The following is a 24,178-nucleotide window of genomic DNA, read 5'->3' as shown; positions in this document are numbered from 1 at the left end:
TTGTAAAATTATTGTAAATGATTTAGGGATGCTTTGAAATAAAAGTATCAATTTTATTGTGAAAGTATTTCTCACATTTTCTTATGATCATGATTGTGAAAGGTATTTCTCACATATGGATTCACATTGGTGAAAGTTTTTCTCATCCATATTGAATTGTGTTCAATGAGCTATTCTATGTTTGATCTAAAAAGCGTAGATTGGCATTGATTATTGTCTTTCCTATGTTATATTATATTTAAAATTTATCTATTTCATAGAGATTTAGACTTAGCACCAAGAGGGCTTTGAGGTAGAGGCGAGAATAGGGTGGTCTCTAGTAGCAACCTCTAGTCACAAACTATAAACCCCCGTAGGATTGTCTTAAATGACCTAGTTAGTGGATCCACTTTAGCAAATGATATATGTACAGATTCTACCTTGGAAAGTAGATTCTCCTTATTTATATATGAGGGGTATACCAGATTCCATCATATAGCTCACATGGTCTTATTGTCAATTAAAGCTAAGATCCCACAAAACGACTATGTTTCTTCAAAAAAAAATCTTATGTCCCTTATTTCAAATGCATTGACTATATCTTATGATTTTCATGTTTTTCTTCTTTAAGATTTTAAATTTTCAATATTTATCATGTTTTATATGTTTTAAGTCATTCATGTTACCATGTTTATTTTATGCATATCGCCCCATACTTAGTACATTCAATGTACTAATGCATACTTGTGCCTAAATTGTTTCACTAATGTAGGGTCCGACACTCCTACCTCCCATACTCGTGGCTATTGGTTCTACTGTCTTTGAAGATTTGTGAGTCCTCATGTTCCGAGGACCGGGATACATTTATAGCTTTATGTCAATTCCACTTCCAGACTTTGTATGTGATGTATGGGTTACATCCCAATCACTTTTCTTATGATGTATTAGATACTTATTGAGACTTATGTTAGATTTCCGCTTTGTCAAACTTCATTATTATATAAAATATAATTTTTAACTCTTTACTTCTATTATCTTGTATAATGTATGCTAAGTGGATTGTGTAGGGTCTCTTGGAGTCCTATCCGCCATGTTACACCTAGGGTACACTTTGGGTCATGACATTGTCATTGCCTTATTAGATATATTAACTCAAATATGCAATTCATTTTTCTTTTCTTTTTCCTTGTCTTCTTTTCTAGTTCTAGATATTTGGATGACTAGTAACAAAAGTTTTTGTCAATCTTGTTACTAGTCGTCCAAAATTTATTAGAACTAGAAAGAGAAAAGGAAAAAGAAACCAAAAATGAATTGCAGATGTGGGTTAACATCTTTAATAAAGTAGTGACAATATAATAATTGAACCATCAATATATAGGTGAATACAAGGACAAAGAAGAAGAAAAATCATTGAATGCCAAAATGATATTTGAATGGAATCAAAGTCATTGTCACATATTTAAGTCATTCATTCTAATAGAAATAATGAACAATAATGAATTGAATAAAATAAAGAAACAGATCGGTATTCTCTTAGTTGCATTTATATGTATCCTCTTGACTACTAAGTTATTTCCTTAATACTTAAATTGAATGAAGAAGCAAAATAGTGTCACCCCAGAAAAGGAAAAGAAACAAAAAATGAATTGCAAATGTGAGTTAACATCTTTAATAAAGTAGTGACAAAATAATAATTGAAGCATCAATATATAGGTGAACACAAGGGCAAAGAGGCAAAAAAGCATTGAATGCCGAAATGAGATTTGGATGGAATCAAAGTCACCGTCACATATTTAAGACATTCATTCTAATAGAAATAATGAACAATAATGAATTGAATAAAATAAAGAAACAAATCGGTATTCTCTTAGTTGCATTTATATGTTTCCTCTTGACTGCTGAGTTATTTCCTTAATACTTAAATTGAATGAAGAAGCAAAATAGTGCCACCCCTACTAGTTAAAAGGATTGTCCTTGGCCTATAAGATATTCTACCAAAATATGAACTAAAAAGAAAAGGTGAATGTGTTAGTGTCTCGTGTTTTATACGTATAGTGTTGGTTGTTAAGTTGTTCCCTTGTAAAGAACATTTGTTAATTATTTATTGTTTATATATATTACTTTAAAAACATGAAGATCCTTAGAAATCTTGTAGCTACATTCTATCATGTGTTAGGTAAAGCAACTTATAGACCAACAGAGGGACGGATGTCACAAAAGCAAAGCTTGTTCATCAAAACTAAACATGAAACAATGAACATCCATCTCATTTCTGGTACTATCAAAATTTTGAAACAACAAAGTAAACATACCTCTTCTCCAACATGTCTTATGTTGTGTCTGATGAAAGCTTTTGGGTTTCTGCTGAAAGATGTTCATGAAAACTGAAGAATTTTTTAGGGGTTTGGGGTTTGTTTCTGATGATTACCTCAAGTCCAATTTAAGCTTCCTGGGGTACCAAATTTTTTGCTTTGTCTACTTCCTGAGCGAAAAAATTGTGTCGTATACAGTTAGTATAATGTACTTGTTCTTTTGATTAGTAGTTAACCTCCAACAAGATTATCTCCTAAGGCTTAGATGACTTATGTAAAATATCTTATTTGAACTTGAAGGACCATGGAAGCGAAAGAGTCGTGTTGAGTATAGCATTGCTACTCAGTGTATAGTTCCAACAAGAGTCAATGATCAATATATCACCAATGTTCTCCTGAATATAAATGCACAAGGTAAGAGTTTCGAGCATCGTGAACATCTTTCAGCAATCAATTCTCCAGCCAAAGTGAGAGAAACGTCAAGATGAGCATGCATGAAAAGGAAGGTGAGAGAAACGTAAAGATGCATCGGCTAGTCCTGAAGTAAGGCATCCAATATAATATTCTCTGTAATGGTGACTGTTGTAACCGCTAACACTTCAAAAATAAGCAACCAGACTCCTAATCTTCGTAATTGGTGGAGGAGATTCAGATGCAGTAATGAAGGACAAATAAGGGGAATGAGCACATGAAACACATAAATTTTCTAGATATTGTTGAGTTGAATCTAAACCTCGAGAAAAGAAACCGAACTTCATAATCAAGAGTTAAGTAATGAATTAATTAAGCTACATGTGGCTGAGATTGTTTTTGAGCTAATTCACTCTAAAGTAGAAGAGATCAAATAATAAGCACAAAAGGAAATTGCTAAGGTAAAGATGAGTACCCAAAAGGATATTCATGGCCGAGGTAAATTATAAGGAGCAAGAATTTGACTAGATAATTCACCACGACTAGAAATGGTAGCTACAAGTGATAGAAAAAATAGAAATTATCTTGAGGCATGTCACGGACATAACGAGGCAGCTTACACGTGATAATGACACATTAACAACTGACAGATCTGGAAAAAATCTTGACGCCTTAGGTGTTCAAACTAAAGAGAATGATCAAGTTGTATCGGGAAATACAAGTGGAATACAATTAGCTTTAGCTATTATTAATGATGAAGTATATATAACTAGTGAACTTGGCTTGCAAGAAAATCCTAATAAGGTTAATGTGATTGTCGAGCCACAACTTGATGTTGAAACAGGACACATGATATTGGGGTTCAATATAAATGCAATAGATTTCAGAGTCGTCGTTAGACAGTGGTAACACGAAAGAGTCTGGACATAAAAATCAGCAACATACAAGTGTAGACTATCGCAGAAAGGCAGAGAAATCCGAAATCATATGTCACCAGACACTCGCTAAATCCCCATGCCATACAGGCTTCCTAATGGGCATAATATTTTGCATCATTACAAAAATCATAGTAGAGTAGATTCTCACCTATAGGTATATGAGTATCATGTCTTTCCAGTAAAGTAGAGCCGTATTCATGGGGCCCCAACTTCTCGGTGGCTTGGGATGTCAATGGTACGGTTCGGTTAGTCATTTTTGTAAAATTATACCATCCCAATTTTTCAGGTATTTTATAATATATAACCAAGACTTTTTCAAAATAAAGACCGGGCCTTGGACTGGACGATAGAGGGTAATCGTGATATATTGAGAGATTTTGGAATCTTAATCCAAATTAGATTAGTATAGGAATGTGGAATATGAGGTTTCTCTTCGGTATCGGTACGGTTCGGTTAATTTTCAGTTTCTTTTACTTTTAAAATATCACTCAAAAATAAACTACTATTAAAATACTTTTTTCACAAATATGTTATTGAATAAGCACTTTAGTGCTTCATCAAGAAGACAAGAATGTAAAATCTTGTTGTTGTATTGTTTGATCTTAAATATTTAATAGGAGTGTTTGCATATTGATGTATTATTTGATAGAGTATCTATTACATTATGCTTTAATTTTAAACCTAATCAAGTAAAGGATAATTAAAGAGAAAAGATCCAAAGTCGTCTAGTCACCATAGGCCTAAGACCTAAGTTATATTTATATTTGAAAAATGTTATAAAATATATTTATATATTAAATTTAACATTTTGTTAATATATAAATATATTGACATACATGTAAAGTTATTCGGTTAGATTCGGGAATTTTTTCGATTCTTTTCATAAATTAAAAGACCATCCAAATTGTTCGGGACAGTATACACTTAAATAAAAGTCCACGATTTTATTGAAAAAATAACATAAATTGATACGGTTCAGTTAGGTTCGGTCAGCTCGATCAGTTTTTCATATTCTTTTGACACCCTTATGGGTGGTGATGTCCAAAGTGTGACGGACAGGGCCAAACTATAGGAATGCCACTTTTTTGTTTTCCTCAAAACTTGTGTTACGAATGTGGATTTTTTTAGTAAAAATTAGGCAAATGACATAGTATAAGAAAGAAATTACTTCCTTTCCCTACTCTTTCATTAATTACCAAAAGTCCCTTTTTTTACTGTTTTCGGATACATAATATAGCAGTGTGGATACTTAAATATAGCAGGGCGGATACTTTAATTAATAACAGGTGGATACTTAAATTATTAAGTTGTTAGCAGCACGGATACTTAATTAACGGGCGGATGCATAATATAGCAGCGCGGATACTTTAATTAATAACGGGCGGATACTTAAATTATTAAGTTGTTAGTCGCACGGATACTTAATTAACGGACGGATGCATAATATAGCAGCGCAGATACTTTAATTAATAACGGTCGGATACTTAAACTAATAAAGTATCGGGTTAAGTTGAATTGGGGGAAAATAAGGGATTTTTGTATTTTAGTAAAAGAGTAGGGAAATATTGAGAATATGTAAAGAAGTGTTGTGTATTTAAGTAATTTTTCCATTTTTTATGAGTCATTAAAATTACCATTTTATCCCTCCAATATTGGGAGCAGTAAAATGGTATATTATAAGTAACTTAAAATATAATAGGCTTGTTTTGTTAAAGGAAAAGTCATATTGCAATCGTTGAAACTTGAAAGGACTCTAAAAAGATGTCAACACCTTAAATAGTTACTCCTCACGTCATATAAATTAACAATTCTATTTTTTTTCATACAGCAAGAAAATAGTTATTATGAATTTAATTAAAGTTGGTCCTGTTGGAGCAAAAATTGGAACAACTTGGGATGAAAAGGGTGGAGGAGAAATTGCCAAGATGTTTTTTTTATGATGAAATTGCAATTTATTCACTTCAAATTTTGTTTGTTGAGAATGGTAACTTTGTTTTATCTAACACACATGGTGTCGCACACGACAAAAACTTCAGTAAAAGACAGATCCACGATTTAAAGTTTTTTTTTTATTTCATTGAATAGAGACTTTTTTTTACTTTTACTTCGTTGAATATATTTAGTAAAGACTTTAAATAGTCCACTATAGTCTGGGGCGAATTTAAGTGTAAAAAGTGGGTCACTAGAACCTGTGGTCATCCGACAAAACTCGATATATTATTTATATAATTCTTAAAATACACTAAATATTAAATAAGAAGGAACCCATGATCACAAATAACTGGATGGTTCACTGGTTCAAGGATTGATTTTTTATTGTGAGGTTGAGGGTTCGATTTCTCGAGAGGACTTCTTTTTAAAAAGCACCATTGTTTGTTACTCTTTTGAAAAGTTTTCATTTTCTTTTTATAAAGTGTACTTTTAAAATTTCTTGAGATGCAAAATTGCATATATATTTTTTTATAAATGATTTCTTTTAATAATTCTTTTTTAATCGATAATTCATATAGCCAATGCATTTAATTTTTCTTGTGGCATAGTACTCGAGATATATCAAACTTCTAATAGTTTTTTCCTTTAATATTTTTTTCCTGCATATCGTATTTAATAGTTTTCTTATGAAAAATCTATAATCTATTATTGCTAAAATAAAAATTAAAAAAAAAACCCTCAAATTTGGGAGCCTAAAGTGATTGCCTTTTTCTTAAAGGGGCAAAGCCGCCCTTGACAATGGTGCACCCGTCTTTTTGAAATCCTAAATTCACCCCTGACTAAAGTTGAAATAGTTGTATTTCTTTCATAACCCTAATTTACATATTGTTGTGGCTAGTGAAAATTTAGATGCTTTAGATTAGTTTTGTTGAAGAAAGACGAAAAATATTTTGGCAGGGTAAGAGTGACCGAACCTGATGATATTTCGGTGGAATTCTGGAAGAGCACAGACAAGGCAGGTATGAAGTGGTTTATTGAGTTGTTTAATGCTATTTTCAAGGCAGCAAAAATGTACAATGGTTCCACTTTGTAAGAACAAGGTGATATTAAAAACTGTAACAATTATAAGGGTATCATAAGCCACACTATGAAGGTTTGAGAGAGAGTGGTGGAGATGAGAGTGAGCAGAGGGGTGTCTATTTCTGGTAATCAATTTGGATTCATGTAGGGGCAATCAACTATTGAAGTCATCCACCTTGTGCGGAGACTGGTGGAGAAGTATAGGAAACGAAAAAGGGGCCTACATATGATGTTCAATGATCTTGAAAAATCTTATGAAAAGGTTTTGAGGGATGTCCTCTAGAGGTGTTTGGAGGCTAAAGGTGTCCTGATGGTATGTATTAAGGTGATAAAAAAACATGTATGATGGAATCAAGACTCGAATCAAAATGGTGGGAGGAGACTCGAAAGACTTCCCAATTGAGATAGGGCTGCAGCATGGATCAATTCTTAGCCATTCTTTATTTGCATTGGTGATGGATGAGTTGACCCGATCTATTCAGAAAGCAGTTCCATAGTGTATAGTTCTGATCGATGACACACGGTGAAGTTAATGCTAGATTGGAGGTTTGAAGACCAAAGGGTTCACATTAAGTAGGACCAAAAAAAAATATTTTGAGTGCAAATTCAGTGTTGCGTCGCATAAAGTAGACGTAGAAGTAAGGCTTGTCACACAGTTTATTCTGAAGAGATAAATTTTTAAGTATCTTGGGTCCATGATCCATAATAGTAGGCATAACACCCCATATCAAAAACAGACAAAAATGCAGATTTCAAAAGTTGTAGGTGGAACCGACGGGCACCACCCACGAACCGTGGGTCACCCTACGGTCCGTTCTGGTGGTCTATGGTTCACTACCTGCGACCCTTCCCCAGAACCCCCAGAAATTCATCTAAGTGTCGACCCACGGAACGTAGGTCAGGCCACGATCCGTGGTCTAAGACTGTAGGTCAGACCCTCAATTTTCTGCCCTAGATGTCGAACGACGGCTGACCATCACGGACCGTCGGTCCATCCACGGTCTATCAGTCAGTCCCATTAATGGCCTCGATAGCTTTTAAGTCAGGGGTCGTTTGGTCTTTTCCCTATGCGTTGGACCCCTAAACTACGTCGTTTAAGCCCTAAACTACGTTGTTTTGGTCAGTTTTAGCCTAGTAAATTAATTTGAACTTACCCTAGTCAACTTATTCTCCAAAAATTCATCAAGTTGAACGAAAAGAAGGAGAAAGGGTCGACCAAGCCCTAGTTCAAGAACGCAGTAGGTTTTCATCCAATTCAGCCCCGAAATAGAAAGATTTCTCCATGGAATTCGTCACCAGGTATGTGCGATTTCACTAGTGGGTTCTTTTCACCCATTAGGTCCCTAGATTTCAGTCAGAATCTTGATTCCCTTAATATTATCTAGACCTGGGGTTTCTTGAATGTTAGAAATTGTTGGGTTTTAGCTGTTAGAATGATCCCAAATCAGATTATCATGTTATTGCTTAGTTTCCTTTATGAAATTCAGAACCCTAGTTATGTAGTTCTTTTAGTTCATAAATTACACATGCTAGGCCAGATATTGTCAGATATACATGCCTCAGATTTGAATATTTCATTATCAGCATATTAATGTTGCATTTTCAGTTAGCATGTCAGTTCTTGAGCTATCAAGTATTACAGAAATTTAGTCATAAATTGTTAATTACGTAATCAATTGGGAGAATCTTAATACCGAGTGGACTAGGGTCAATCACCCTCAAGTACCAAAACTACGTGCCCCTTAGGTTGTACGTCCCCTTTGTGGGCACTATTTAGTGATCACGCCTGTCATGGCCCTATACCTTTGACAGGGTATATTGGGTCTTCTCGATGAGGCGTATACATCGGACTCCACATTTAGCTCATGTGGTTTTATGTCGGTTATTAGTAGCTCCCTTACAGTTAGATTCTATTGCATTGACCATGTCATCAATTATAGTCAGATTTCCGTCTCAGCGTGTTATAGACTTAGTCATTGCATTCAACTATTTCATGTTCAATATTCTCAGTTTAGTATCATGTTTATCTCTTATCATTGCTCAAATTTATGCTTTGGTTAAGTTATGATTATTGTTCAGCTTTACTCTATCATGCATGCTCAGTACCCTTCAAGTACTGACGCATACTCTGCGCTACATCTTCTCGTAATGTAGGTTCAGGTTCTCAACTTCCAAATCATGCATAGATTGATTCCCGATCTTCAGTTCAGCAGCATCAGTGGTAAGTCCTCATTCTTCGAGGACGAGTGACATGATTATTTTCCTTTGCTTTTAGTTCTAGTTTCAGTTTTTGCAAGATCTAGTTAGGGCATGTCCCAACATTTCTAGTCAGTAGAGGCTTTATTTCAGACATAGTTAGTTTCAGCTTTAGCGTTCAAGTTTAACTTTTCAGTTGTTGTTAAACTCTCAGTTTTGATGTATTCAAATAGTTTATAGGTATTCCCCGACATTTCAGTTTATATGATGATTTAGCTTCAACAAATCTTTTCTTTTCTTCAGTTTATTTAGTATGTTTATGATATGCCAGCAGGGTTAGCTTGGGGTCACTCATGATTCTAGGTCCCGTGTTCGTGTCCTGGGGGTATCTTCGGGGCGTGACAGTAGGAACGTTGTCTATAATGTCACATATCAGATTGGGGCTGCAAGAAATGAAGGCTTGCCTCTAGAGTCTTGTGTGATATGAAAGTACTGTCTAAACTTAAACGAAAGTTCTATAGAGTGGTGATTATTATTTGGGGGTGCAACGTTGGTCATCAAGAACTCATATATGCAGATGATGCATGTTGCAGAAATGTGGATGTTGAAATGGATGTGTGGGCATAATTGGAGCGATAAGATTAGGAATGAGGTTACCCAAGAGAAGGTGGGAGTGGATTTTATGGTAGACAAGATAAGAGCAGCGAGATTGAGATGGTTTAGACATGTGTTAGTGAGAATATTCAAGAGGCTGTTTGTAGAGGGCACGCGAAGAGATAAAGCTAAGCCGAATAAGTACTAGAAAGAAGTGATTAGACATGACAGGCGCAACTTCATATTACCAAGTACATGACTCATAGGAAGGAGTAGAGGTCGTGTATTAGGGTAGAGGGATAGTAGTTGTAGTACTAGTCGTACTCTTGTAGTTCTTATCATTGTGTTTTCGATAATCACACTATTTTGATGTTTGTTAATATTCCTTTAATTTCTTGTAGACTATGCAGTTCTTTTCTTATTAATGACCATGTTTTCTTCATTGTTTATTCTTTCTCTACTTAGGTTTGATATGCTTGAGCAAGGTCTTTCAGAAATAGTCTCTCTATCTCCACGAAGTAGTGGTAAGGTCTACATATACTCTACACATCCCAGACCTAACTTAGTGTGTTTTCATTAAGTATGTTGTTGTTGTTGTTGTTATTGTTAACCCTATTAATTAATATTTAGTTTATGGGTGTACATTTGATTCGGTTTTATCAAATTTTGAATTTTTTTTTAAGATTTTGGTCCAAGGACCTTTTTATTCATAAGATAAAAAAGGCCATACATATTAGGACCAGCCCAAAATAAGACCAGTCCCCAAATCAAAAAAGGAAAGCCAAAAATCTGAGCTTTGTTGAAATTCTATCTTCTCTACCTAACTTTCGATTTCTCAAGCTATTATTGCATGTATGGTGTCGTCGGAGTTCCAAGCTCAAGGACAAGATGGATTTTTCTTTTGTGACCTCTGCTAGGTACTTTTTCTCGTCTTCTTAGGTGATCCAAAGGTCAGACCTCCGATACGTGTGCGCTCTTGAACCTCCTCATGCAGGTCGCTCTTGCTCTCAGTGTGGACCAGCACTTGTTGGTAGTGTGTTGTAGATATAGATAATGTATGTTTAAGATTTAATTGCATATGCTAAAATTGTTGTATCTATGTGCTTTAAGTTGCCGTCGCTCCTTTGATAACTTGTTACCAATCATTCCTTTTGTTGCATATGCTTTGTACCCTGTTCTCCTTTTTTGCCTCATTGTTGACTGATTTTGCGAGTCTTTATGCGAAGAACTGGTAATTTTGCTTTTTCTGTGTTTAGGACTTGTCTTGCTCTAAGTGGAAGTTCATGAAAATTGTGATATTCATGACTTTTTTGGCCTTCTATTGATATGTTAGCTATACAATCTGCCAAACCATTGCCTTCTCTGTATGTGTGTGATTGTGGTACCTATTAGAAGCATGATGTCTCTGATTTCCTCTATTCTCTCCACCAATTCCCAAGATACTTTCCACTCCCTCTGAATGATTTTTTTTAAGACTGAGTGAATCAGTTTCAATTAAAACATCTTGTAATTTCCTTTCTTTGCAAGATATTAAGGCATCTAGGATTGCTAAACATTCAGGCTCCATGTTTGTAGCAATTCCTCTTGATTTTGCAAATAGTATATCCCCTCTGCTATCTCTTAGACAATAACCAAAAGAACTCAAACTTGAATTACCTCTGCTGGCTCCATCAGTGTTGCATTTTATTCTTATAATGTCAGGAGGCTTCCAGATAACACTGAAGTAGTGTAGCTTTGGTTTATAGCTCCCCATTCTGCTACTTATGTCTGGCCATGACCATTCTATTCTCTATATCCATGGATACTTTGCCTTTATTAGTTGTCTCACAACTCTAACTACTTGGTTCACCATCTCCTCATATCTGATGTTACTTCCATGTTTGATTACATTTCTCCTTTTCCATATTGTCCATAAGATGATGGCTGTAAACTTCTTGTAACTTTGGTGATGCCTTCTGTTTCCACCAAGCTATTATAAGTTGTTGCAGTAGCATTCCTTTCATTTTTATCCCTACATAATTAGCAAAGTGCCTCCATAGTTTATTTGCTATGGGGTTGTTAGAAATAAATGTGTCATTATTTCCTCCTTCTTGTTCTGACAACACCAACATCTTGATACTATGTTAATCTTCATCTTTTTAAGATTGTCATTTGTTGCAATTCTTCTCTTCCACACCCTCCACATAAAGAAGATGAATTTAAAAAGGAGCTCTTTCTTCCAAATCCACTCATAGTCCCCTATTAACTCCTGCTTGTTTCTCATTAAATTCCAAACTGACTTCACTGTAAACCTTCCTTGTGTGTTGCCCATCCACCAAGGTACATCATTGCCAGACTGTGTAGTTGGGGTTTTATGCTACCCATGATGTGATCGGTCATTTCAATGGATAATTTCTCCAATAACAGTTGTCTATTCCACCTTCCATCTATAATAAACTCCTTCACTTCAATCTTTTCCTCCACTGCCTCTTCCTCCAAATAGTACAGGGCCCTTTACTCGGTCCAATTATCAAACCAAAAGCTAGAAGATCTTGTCTTAATCTGCCACCATATTTCATGCTCCACCTCTTCTCTAATGAGAACCATTTTCCTCCACACATGTGATGCCCCAAAACCTTGAGCAATAATAGGATGATGCTTCTTACAATATTTATTCCACATATATGAGGCCCATAATGATGAGGTGGCAGTTCTGAAGTTCCACCAGAGCTTGGCAAATAGAGCCTTAGCTACATCATGTAATGATCTCAGACCCAAACCCCCTTCCTCTTTCAGGTAACACATTTTGTCCCCTGCTACCCAATGCTTGTTTTTTGAGCCAGTTGTGTTACCCCAGCAAAACTTGGCAAATATCTTATGCAGCTAATTTATGACCCCAACAGGTGTGTTCATAGCTGACAGCATGTACATAGGAACTGATTGTAGAACATGAGCTATTAATATATACCTCCCTCCAAAAGATAATAATTTATTTTGCCACAAGATTATCCTTTTCATGACCTTTTTAATCAATTCTTGAAAGTGTTTTCTATTTTTCCTCCCATAGAAAATAGGACAACCGAAGTAGGTGAACGAAAAGGAGCCTTGCTTTATTCCTATGATCCTCCTGATTTGATTACAATTACCAATGTGAACCTTCTCATGCACGTACACTAAACTTTTGTTTAGACTAATCATTTTCCCTCTAACTGCCTCATAATTCCTCAACACCTTCATCATCTAGGTTGTCCAAAATAGAAATAGATGATTAATTTCAAGACTCTATTTTGGCATGCCGTACCCTTTAAACTCTGGATCTTCAAATAATTTGTTGAGGCTCCTAGCTAGTACTTCATCAGCTTTGATGAATAAAGTGGGGTGGGTGACAAGGGATCACCTTGTTTCAGTCCTGAAAGAAACCAAAATTTTGTCCATTCATTATCACTGAGTACCAGTTATTGGAAATCAATCTTACCACCATATCTATAATTCTTTTTGAGAATCCAAATTTCCTAAGTACCCTAACCAAGTACTTCCAGGATACCCTATCATATGCTTTTGTCATATCCAATTTCACTACCACATTATGAAATTTGTTCCTCATATTAATATCCCTCACTATCTCCTGAGCCAGTAGGACATTTTCTGTCTTACTCCTCCCTTTTATGAATCCTGACTAGCTCTTTGATATAATATCTGGTAGAACTGGCACCAACCTTTCATAGAGCATTCTTGAAATAATTTTATTGGTGAATGTGCTAAGACTAATTGGTCTTAAATCCCTAAAATTATTCATTGTCTCCTTTTTGAGAATTAAGATCATATTTGTGCATGTTATGAACCTTGGCATCTCCATTCCACAATAAAATGTTTTTACTATGTTAACGATGTCCAGTTTCACAATTTCCCTAACACCTTTGAAAAAAGTGTCCAGAGTATCCATCTGGCCCACTTGCACTGTCCCCATTTAGAGCAAACACCACATTTTTAACCTCCTCTTCTGTTGGTAGTCTCTCCATCACTTCATTTTGCTCCCTGGAAATTAACTTTGGAATATTTTCCAACATGGTGTAGTCTGTGGGTTCATTGGTTTCTAAACACATTGACTGCCTCCTCTCCAATGTTTTGTGTGGAAGTAATTATATCTCCCTGTATTGATTGTATTGATTAAATATGTAGCTTCCTTCTTCTACCATGTACATAGTCATGAAAGAATTTTGTGTTCCTGTCTCCATTCTGAAACCACCTCATTCCAGCCTTATACTTCTAGTATTCCTCATCTATGTGTATGTACCTTTTTAAGTCAGCTTTAGCCTTCTTTAAACCAGTACTATTTTCTGGGGTTGGATTAATTTCGAGTTGAACTTCCTTTGCTTTTATCACATCTTCTAACGTGGCCACCTGTTGGAATTTATTCCCAAAAGTTGATTTGCTCCATGGCACCAAGACTCCCTTTAATCTCTTGAACTTCTGTTGAACAATGGAAAAAGGTGAACCTTGTGCCTCTTTCTTCCAACTCTCCTCCACCACTTTAACAAACTCATTGTTCTTGACCCAAAAATTCAAGAATCCGAATGGTTTGTTGATCTGCTCCTGTACATTGTTGCAAGTCACATGTAAAGGGGCATGGTCATACCCTTCCCTTATCAAGTGTTGGACCTCACTTCACTGGAGGGTATTCATGAATTCATTATTTCTAAAAACTCTGTCAAGTCTTTTGAAAATGCATTTCTCCTCAATTCTTCCATTCCACCAAGTGTAACAGCTTCGGTAAACTTCAATTCATTCAGAGCACATGTATTTATACACTGAATAATATCAGTAGTTTCATTTTGTGTAACTGGCAGTCCACCCAAGTTTTCAGATTCATGCATAATAGTGTTGAAAGTCCCTTCTACTAGCCATGGGCATATTGTGTCGTTAGCAATGTCTTCAAGGTCCTCCCACAACTCTAATCTTTCCAAAGCATTACATCTAGCATATACTGCATTTATCTTAGCTACATTTTGATTCCCTTTGTGTTTGAAACTAATAGTTAATTGTTGTACTAAGTCCACTGTATGTTATTCCCCCCAATCCTCATCCCAGAAAATCCAGATTTTGGCTGAGCAATTAGCTTTAGCATGTTGTTTGTCAAGTCTTCTTTTATAAATTTATATCTTTGTTGGGCTTTGAAATTGCTCTAATAGAGCTATATATGAGTAATGACTTTTCCTGTTAAGATCAAGTAGTCTCTTAAAAGCATTTTGAGATTTTACTGACCTTATGTTTCATAAAAGTAATTTGTTAATCATTGATCACTAGAGGATGATGCTCCCTTCCTGTTCCTTGTATGTATTTGTAGAGGCACAGTGCTGCTGTATTTCTCTTTGTGCCTACCTTTTAGTTTCCCTATTTGTCTGGGTGACAAATCCCCCTCTCTTCCAATTTTCTCTATGGATTCCTCTAGATAATCCTTTTGCTCTTCATCTTGCTTTTTATTCACTTCTGTAGGTTGTATCTTGTCTATTCTGGGAGTTTTTTCCTCTGGTGTACCTCACAATATTTGGTGTTTTTCATCTTGTACATTTGTGTTCTCCTCCTTGTTCTCAATATTAATTTCCATTGCATTGTTGTTTGTGTAGTTTGCCTCCCTCTTTCTTTCCCGATGGCAATTCCTATATGTTTACTTTCTGCATTTGAGATCTCATTATGTGATTCCATTATCTTTGAATCACTGATGCTTTGGCCTCTTGAAGGCATAATAACTTTATCTTTGTAGTTAGACTTTGAACTTGTACTTCCTATCTCCTTATCATGTATACTTTGTTCATCAGCCTTTTGAAGTAGGAAATTATCTTGTTGTTCCATCTGCCCTTGTTGTGAACCTGGCTCGTTGTTTTCTTGTGTTTCCTCTTTTTCTCCTCCTTCCCCTAATGCTTCAAATTTGTTTGTTGTTGTCACATGTTGGGGCTAATTGTTTTCTTTCCTCCTTGGATTTCATACTTGTTCAGGTTTGTCTTCTGAAAGAAGCCTTCCTCTTCTTTGCACTGTTCTCTTCCATTGCTCCTTGAACTCATTAGCAATATCCCCATTCTCCTTCCCTTTTTGTTGTTGACCCATTTCTTTTTGTTCAGTAATAACTTTGTTTTTCTGTAGTTCTTTGCATGTGTTCTGTTTTTCCTTATCTCTTTCCACCTCAATTTCCTCCTTTGGGTATAGCTCTGGATGAAGAATGAAATATTCTTCCTCATTATGCCCCTGCAACTTGCATGTCTTACAATATTTGGGTACATAGTCATACTTTATAGTCACCCATCTCTCAAGTACCTCCCCTGATTTCTTTCTCATTCCCACGTTAATTCGGTTTGGGAATTCTCCAAGCAGATCCACTTCCACCTTCACTCTTGCACAACTGGGACGTGTCTTATTCAGAGTTTCCATACAACTTGCAATGGCTTTCCTACTGCTGCCGTCATTGAAAAAATAGGTTATGTTCCAAAATAATCAACAGAAGTGCAGGGAAAGAGATCCATGCGATTGCGGTAGAAGTTTCTTCTTCTGGATTAAACTTAGGTTCCCATTTCAAAGTCCTCATAGGATACGATCAATAATTATGAGTGATGTCAAATTGAGGCATTGATAGTAGAGTCACATAGTCCTCCAGCAGTGAAGCCCTAATTAATATGTATTTATTACTAAGTAGCCCTATGTTTACTTCTCCTTTGAGCTCACATTGTTTGGGTATAAGTCATCTCAGATCTTGTATATCAGGCCAACCATATGAGAATTTCCCGACCACAACATATTGAAGTTTCTCATTGATAATCATTTGCTCTACTTCCTCTTCTTCCCATACTATCTTTGGTTCCCCATGCAGGTACATGATCGACTTTAGAGGTAATGATTTGGTCTTTTGGGCATGTGTGGATAAGATATTTTCATAAGTAGGTTTGTTATGATCGGTGGGCATAGTTGAAAGGCCGACCTCCATCGATGGAGGCTGGCCAGTGGTCGTCGCGGCCATGTCGGCGGTGAGTTTTTAGGTAAAATATTAGGTTTTAGGCTTCTACGGAGAGAAAAGTCTTCTAATTAGGATTCCCCAAAATTGTATATTAAAAAAGTTATCAAATTTTGATTCGATTCTTTGATATTCGATTTTAATAAAGTGTTCACCGTATTCCAAAACAAACTAGATCGATTCAGTTTTTCAACTTCGATTCGATTTATTTTAATATTTTAAAAATGATTTTTCGATGCAAATAAAAATAAAATAAGAAAAAAAATTATTTGATATTAAATAAAGAGAGGATAAGATAAAGACTAAAAAAGGCATAGAAATTAGTGTATCAAACTTTGAACAACAGCAAGCCCAAGCCCAAGCCCGCAAATAGCCCAACATAAGTAATAAGTAATAACATTGTTTTAAATTTATTCAATGAAACTTCAATTCTTCAATGCACGTGGTTTTGTAACTGACATCGAACCGAAACATCAAAGAATTAACACCAAAAAATTAATTTGATTTTTTGATTTTCCAATATATAAGCCACGCTAAATTGCAATTTAGTTGAGTCTTAAAAAATAATTTGAAAAATAAATAATTGTTTCTAAGGGAAATATGGACAAAGATAATCATATTTTCTTAATATGCTAATAGTGACAAGTAAAATTAAAAATCTATTTTAAAATAGTAGACACTTATAAAAGCGAGAACCTTTTTTCGTTTTCCTCTCTTATTTTTTTTATCCATTAAATTTTTTCACTTTCCAAAAATCAGTATGGCTATAAAAATTCCGAAATTCAACTTGGTAAACAAAAAAAAGTGTTTTCAATTTAAATCACTCACAAAAAAGTCAATAACTCAAATTTCTACAATTCATATCTCAAAATATCATTTTTCACTTTAAAACAAATTTTACTTTTTAAAACAATTTCACAATGAAATATGATCAAACGCCCACTTATTATTATTACTATTATTTTGTTAATTTATTTTACCTTTCCTAATCAATATGTAATAATGTTGTGAGTTTTATACCAAAGTCTTAAATTATCTGTAAAACGTACCTGTAACGAATTCTTTTTGCCTCTTATAGAGAGAGTTCAAGAGAATATTTCCTACTTCTTAAGCTTTCTCTTTGCAGCTTTCACAAAAATCGAATTGAGCCGAATCTATTTCAATTTGATTTCAGTTAATATTATTATCACACCAAAAATAAAAAATTCGAACCGAATTCCTTACACTGAACCGAACAAATACCCTGCCCGACTGAAGATAACTTTATTTACAAAAGAATCTTTCCTGAAATGCACAAGCTAACATCTCAATAGTCAAATATCCCCACAAATTCATCTCTTAAAAAATATATTATCATCAAAAGAGCGAATGTGATAACTAGGGCTGCATATCGATCGATTCGATTCGATTTTGAAATTTATCAATTTTACTTATCGATTATCGATTTATAATCATGCTAAACCGTTATGGAACCATTAAGATATTAATTTATTGGTTATTGGCTTATCGATTAGTGATCGTTATTGGTTCGATTATCGGGTTAACCGTTAACAGTTCACACAATTTTCATTGAGAAGTACTAATGGATTAATCATAAATTAACGATACGCAGTAGCCAGTAGTCACTGATGAACTTTCCTGTTAGTCCATTACTACATAAAATACTTAATAAAACTCCATATTAACCTAGACAGAGATGTCAATATTGCCCAAACTAGCAAACTCAAAAGAATTCCTTACAACAACCAAGTCAATTTCAATATGAACTATAAAGAGAAACCATTACAACACTACTAACGAAAACCATTAATGATCATGAGACCATTACTAATAAAAACGTTTTCATTGCAGATTGTAGTATTGCAATATTGCATGCATATCTCACTGACTCACTCACTGTAATGAGATGATAAAAACAAGGACTAAAAAGTAAGGGAACCAACCATTTGAACCTCAATTTAGACAATATAACTCGCCAGCATGGGAGAAGGAACAGTGAATCAATGAGTGATGTCACAGCTTTGAAACATTATTATGAAATTTGAGTCTCAATCCTAAAGGCTAAAAGTGGAGTCCGAAACCAAAAGGGCGACAATTTTTTTTGAAAATTCCAAAAGGGCAACTCAATTAATTATGAAACCAAAAGGGTAACAATGTTTAACACCGTTTAAATTAGGTTTTCTAAAACGAGGCTCAAATTTCAATGAGCCTCCTTGTAAGGCTCAGCCGCCAATGAGCCTTGCAGGGTTTTTTTTTAAAAAAAAATATTTTCGTTTTATTTTCTTGTTTGTTAAAAGTCTAATAATAATAATAATGATACATAGTTGTTGATATGATGCATTAAGATAGTTTAGACTTTATTGCTAGCCATTACTTTGTGGTTTTTCAAACGAACTAAATCCAATAGTTTAGACCTTATTTACTACTTAGTTGATATTTTTTTTCTTCAACTTTTTTTATGTGAAATTATAATTTGGTTTATTCACTTGCAGAATGATAAAATTCAGCCTTCTTTAGTCATACTTTGTTTTGGTGGAAATGCCCTATTGATGAATATGTTGAAAACATGAAAAAAATTATACTTCATATCAAGGTAAAAAAAATATATATACTCTTTAAATAATTTATAGTAAACATGAACCATGCATATATGTTGGAGTTCGAAAACTTCAATTTTATATATATATATATATATATATATATATATATATATATATAATTTGTAAAAACTTGATAGAACATATAAGGGACATGATAGAAAATATAAAAGACAACACTTCTAGAAGTTAATTATGAACTACAAGCAACTGAAAATCGTAGAAATGTTGTCCTTTATATTTTCTATTTGAAATCTCTAGAAGTGTTGTCTTTTATATTTTCTATCATGTCCCTTATATGTTCTATCAAGTTTTTACAAATTATATATATATATATAATTGAAGTTTTCGAACTCCAAGATATATGCATGGTTCATGTTTACTATAAATTATTAAAGAGTATATTGTTTTTTTTTACCTTGATATGAAGTATAATTTTTCTCATGTTTTCAACATATTCATCAATGGGGCATTTCCACCAAAATAAAGTATGACTAAAGAAGACTGAATTTTATCATTCTGCAAGTGAACAAACCAAATTATAATTTCACATAAAAAAAGTTGAAGAAAAAAAAATATCAACTAAGTAGTAAATAAGGTCTAAACTATTGGATTTAGTTCGTTTGAAAAGCCACAAAGTAATGGCTAGCAATAAGGTCTAAACTATCTTTATGCATAATATCAACAACTATGTATTATTATTATTATTATTAGACTTTTAACAAACAAGAAAATAAAACGAGAATATTTAAAAAAAAAAAAACCCTACAAGGCTCATTGGCGGCTAAGCCTTGTAAGACTCATTGGCGGTTGAGCCTTACAAGGCTCATTGGAATTTGAGCCTTGTAAGGCTCATTGAAATTTGAACCTTGTTTTAAAAAACCTAATTTAAACGGTGTTAAAAATTGTTACCCTTTTGATTTCATAATTAATTGAGTTGCCCTTTTGAAATTTTCGAAAAAATTTGTTGCACTTTTGGTTTCGGACTCGCTAAAAGTGCCTAAGGTCTTAAGTGATATAAATGTAAATCGAGGCACCCGATTAGAAATATGGTCAAACCAATAAGTCAATAAGAAATTTATAGTAAACCGAAACCCGAAGTGTTAAACAATTAGCCCGAACCATTGACCCAATAACCAAATTATCGGTTCGATTCGATTTTGAACCCTAGTGACAACCCAATATGTCTCTTTGAAAGGGAAATGACCCAACTTGAACTTGAAATATAACTTGAAGAGAGGTGACAATCCAACATGTTTCTTTGAAAGGTGGACGAAACTTACAAAAATAACTTAAAGTGAGGCAAGAAGGAATGAAGAAAACCCAAAGCAATGTCAAGAAATCAACATCAGTGTGTCTAGTATGCTAGCTAGAAGATTATGTTGTTTACATTAACTTGTATATGCATATTAGACATGGTGATATTGCTGATATTCTAGACATGACTTTAGCTTTTGATCATTATTTGAGATGTAAGCTTTCAAACTCAGCTACAAGTGACGTGTACTTCAAGAAAGGCTTTTGTAAATTAAACAATCTTCTAGCAAACAATTACATCTGTGACTTCTATATACTTAGATGTTGATATGAAACTTCATATTCCATATTCAATGTCATCTAAAGAGAAATGCTGAATGTACTTCGAAAGATTGAAAGATCAATTGTTTTTGTTATATCAATAGATAACTATTACTTAAAAGCTCTTGAACTCAAGAATGGATATTCATTTTCGTGCAGCAAGTATTCCATTGATGTTCATGTGCTTCTTTTCTATATGAATTTTCAAAACTGGATATCACATTAATTCTCTGTGCGTAAAAATGAAAAGGATAAAAATCCATATTTGGTCATATGCATTGCCGCCTAAAGGCCTGGATCTATCTATCAACCTGAAGGATAATTCTTGTACAAAACTTGTGTAAGTTGTCTTTTGGCACATGTTATGCTATGTAAATCACATGTAATCTAAAAGCAACATGGTTCTTACCATATCCCAATCAGAGGAACCATATTAATGCTCAAGACGAAAAGATGAACGAAAAGACACGATCCTAAACATATAATTACTCAACCAAGGAAAGCCAAATATTGACAAAACAAAGAATAGGTGAAATAACAAAACTGGAAGAGGTTATAACTTGCAAATCTTATATGCCAAGAAATTTTCACATGCAAGTTGAATCCCCAAAATTAATATATAGAAATGTCGCGGATCATGAGTCTACTTTTCTCTTTTCCTTACTTTTCCTTTAATTTTATAATGGTGGTGTCAAAGTCAGCTTGCACACACCTCCACTATTCCACTTGGTACATGTTACCCCCACCAACATAGAAACCAAGTGCTCTATAGATGTAAGTTTAGGCAGATGGAAAGAAATCATGGTATCTTTTCTTCTCCGATAGAATCACGAGTCTATAGTCTATACATAGCATACACTGGCAAGCAGACCGCTAAGTAGAGACCACAGGATATAACACTTTAAAGAGAGGTTAATCCACACATGTATCACAATGTTTTCTATGATATAGATAGAGTGTGCAAAAAACACAGTATGCAGAGCATGCTACACTGCAGAAAAGTGATTGGACAAGTTCTCTCTTAGGTACTTATATCAATTCTAATCTTCAAATATCACATACTTGTCTTGAGCAATAAATAGCTCGTCTACTCATTAATGAACATATTTGAAGCCAGATTCTAGACTCCATTCATAGAGTATAGAAATAACACCTAAAGTAATAATATGCACACAAACGACAAAGAAATTTTAACAAAATAAACCATCTGGTAACTAAAAATAAGTTAAAAGGTGCTTCATCAGACGACATGGATGACGATCCCCTGGTAATTTGATCAAATGCTATACTTCACGAAGCATCGTTTTCCAAGATGCTAAAAATCAAATACCTAACAAGTTTGCCAATGCATTTGCCGATATCAAAACAAAAATGTATCCCAAACACTATCATAACGTAAATCCATAACCTCAATTACATCTAACATAACAAAATGCTCTCTCAAGGAAGACCTATTTAATACCAACATAAGCTCCTAATCGAAAAGACTGAATCCCATATCATCATCACTTTCTTCCTTAGGTTCCTCCTGTTAACATCACCAACAAAAACACATTAATTCATACACATTTCAAAACAACTTCATATAAAACTAATCACCATTAATTTCCTTCTCATTCACCTTCTTTTCCTCAGCAGCAGGAGCAGCCGCAGCAGCAGCTCCACCAACTGGAGCTGCAACAGCAACTGCGGCACCACCACCGCCGCCACCAGCACCAACATTCACGATAAGATCACCAAGGTTTTTCTTCTCAGCAAGCTTAGCAAACAGTAAAGGCCAGTAAGGTTCTACTGTTACATTTGCAGTTTTCACCAAAGTTGAAATTTTATCTGCCTATTAAAAGCAAAAATTGAAACATTAAATTCAGTTAGATTTACATAACCATAAACAAAGTTGAAGAAAAAAATGATTATGTCAAAGAGAAACATACTGTGATCGGAATATCCTCATCGTTGAGGATTAAACATGCATAAGTGCAGGCGATTTCTCCGAGCGACATTTGATCAACTTTGTTCCTGTATTACTAACCAAAATTTAGGAAATTGAAAAAAAAATGTTGAAAATAATAAGTGACTCGCCATGGAAATTGATATCTACCTTCGAAATGACTGGTCGGAAGATGTCGAGCGGAGTTGGTGATTATTAGGGTTTTGTAATTTTGGAGATGGGAGATTTTATGAAATAATTGGAGAACTTTGGAGGCCCATTTCACTAAATGAAGCCCAAAAAGATAATAGGTCCAATTGCCTTGAAATTTCATTAGTTTCGAAGTTAATTATTTAGTATGCGTTTGGTCATGCGATACTATATCACGATATGGTATTGTGAGATGGAATCAGCGTTTGGACATGCGATTTTACGCTGATTCCATCTCATGATTCCATATCATGAGAGGTGATACCATATTCTCCAAAAACCATGATATGGAATTATATGGTGATTCCATATCATGGTTTGAGATATTTTAATACAATAATTGATCCATGAGTTTATATTTTGTTAAAACAACCCCACATTTATATCTACTAACCATTTATTTCATATGTAAATAAAATTTATAATCACATCATTACTTTTTAAAATTTATTATTCTCACCGAAACATTTTGTCAGCTTGTTAGTTTTATCAAACAAAATAACTTGTTGCCAATTGAGCATCGGACCACGCGGGTTTAAATTGAGGAGGCTTTGGGTATTTTTCTAACCATCATTGCACGAAATGATAGTCAACGCTCAGCAAGTGAAACTTTTCAACATTCACTTGAAATAATTAACCGGCATGTTAAAATAGTTGCAGGCAATTAGCAAGATGGCACCAACATTTATACAACCAAAAAATATGACTGGTGTACATTCCAAAATTCGACATAATACTCGATTTTGGCCTTGGTTTAAAGTAAAATTTCAATCACATTAATAAATTTATTTTATGGCCTTAATAAGTGCACATTTATATTTTATGTGTAAGTTATTAGTATTTAGTTACATATTTCCTATCAACTTTGTTTAAAGAGATAATATTTATTTTATGACTTTGCATTGTCTTGGAAACACTATTTTTATTACTCTTACAAACATTATTTTGATGAAGTGCATTCTATAATGCTTCCAATTTATTTTATGTTCACTAAACTAATATTGATGTATTTTTTATTTGGTAGGATTGTGTTGGTGCGATTGATAGAACATATATAGAAGGGGAGGTTCCTAAAGCGGTGCAACAAGCATATCGTAATCACAAAGAAAGAACATCACAAAATGTCTTATGTGCTTGTGATTTTGATATGAGATTTACCTTTGTTGATGCTGGTTGGGAAGATACTGCACATGATAGTAAAGTACTCGAGAATGCACTTGTTGAACTAACGTCACAATTTCCATTTCCACCACATGGTAACTTTAAATTACATCCTTAGAATAAATATTATTTATTTACACAAAGTTGTCTCATTTACGTCACATATGCTTTTAGTAATTCTTTATAAAATATTTTTTGATAGATAAATATTATGTTGTTGATGCTGGTTTCTGAAACACAAAAGGATTTTTAGCTCCATACAAAAGACTACGCTATCATTTGCA

At 34.2% G+C, this 24,178-nt stretch overlaps 2 protein-coding genes across 2 annotated transcripts; both read right to left on the bottom strand.

The window, feature by feature from the left end:
* Positions 1 to 10,775: 10,775 nt before the first annotated feature.
* On the bottom strand, positions 10,776 to 11,195 carry LOC125856869 (uncharacterized). The gene has a single exon (XM_049536521.1). The coding sequence runs from the start codon at positions 11,193 to 11,195 to the stop codon at positions 10,776 to 10,778; it is 420 nt and encodes a 139-aa protein (XP_049392478.1).
* A 10,589-nt stretch (positions 11,196 to 21,784) lies between these two features.
* LOC125876889 (60S acidic ribosomal protein P1-like) lies at positions 21,785 to 22,749 on the bottom strand. The gene is made up of 4 exons (XM_049558158.1): positions 22,695 to 22,749; positions 22,528 to 22,612; positions 22,218 to 22,430; positions 21,785 to 22,124 (listed from the first exon to the last, which is right to left on the bottom strand). Exons 2-4 carry the CDS (start codon positions 22,594 to 22,596, stop codon positions 22,071 to 22,073), a joined length of 336 nt encoding a protein of 111 aa, XP_049414115.1. The 5' UTR covers positions 22,597 to 22,612; positions 22,695 to 22,749; the 3' UTR covers positions 21,785 to 22,070.
* Between the last annotated feature and the right edge of the window lie 1,429 nt (positions 22,750 to 24,178).

This window comes from Solanum stenotomum, chromosome 1 (genome assembly GCF_019186545.1).
Source record: "Solanum stenotomum isolate F172 chromosome 1, ASM1918654v1, whole genome shotgun sequence".
In the NCBI taxonomy this organism is placed as follows: domain Eukaryota; kingdom Viridiplantae; phylum Streptophyta; class Magnoliopsida; order Solanales; family Solanaceae; genus Solanum; species Solanum stenotomum.
Note: the sequence above shows the minus strand (reverse complement) of the source record. Positions and strands in the feature narration are given on the sequence as shown.

Bases quoted from the DNA above. Each gene is read 5' to 3' on its own strand.
- LOC125856869 (XM_049536521.1), bottom strand. From the start codon at position 11,195: ATGGGGAGCTATAAACCAAAGCTACACTACTTCAGTGTTATCTGGAAG.
- LOC125876889 (XM_049558158.1), bottom strand. From the start codon at position 22,596: ATGTCGCTCGGAGAAATCGCCTGCACTTATGCATGTTTAATCCTCAAC. The intron at 22,431-22,527 runs GTATGTTTCTCT...TGCTTTTAATAG, and splicing joins ATGAGGATATTCCGATCACA to GCAGATAAAATTTCAACTTT. The intron at 22,125-22,217 runs GTGAATGAGAAG...TGATGTTAACAG, and splicing joins CTGCTGCTGAGGAAAAGAAG to GAGGAACCTAAGGAAGAAAG.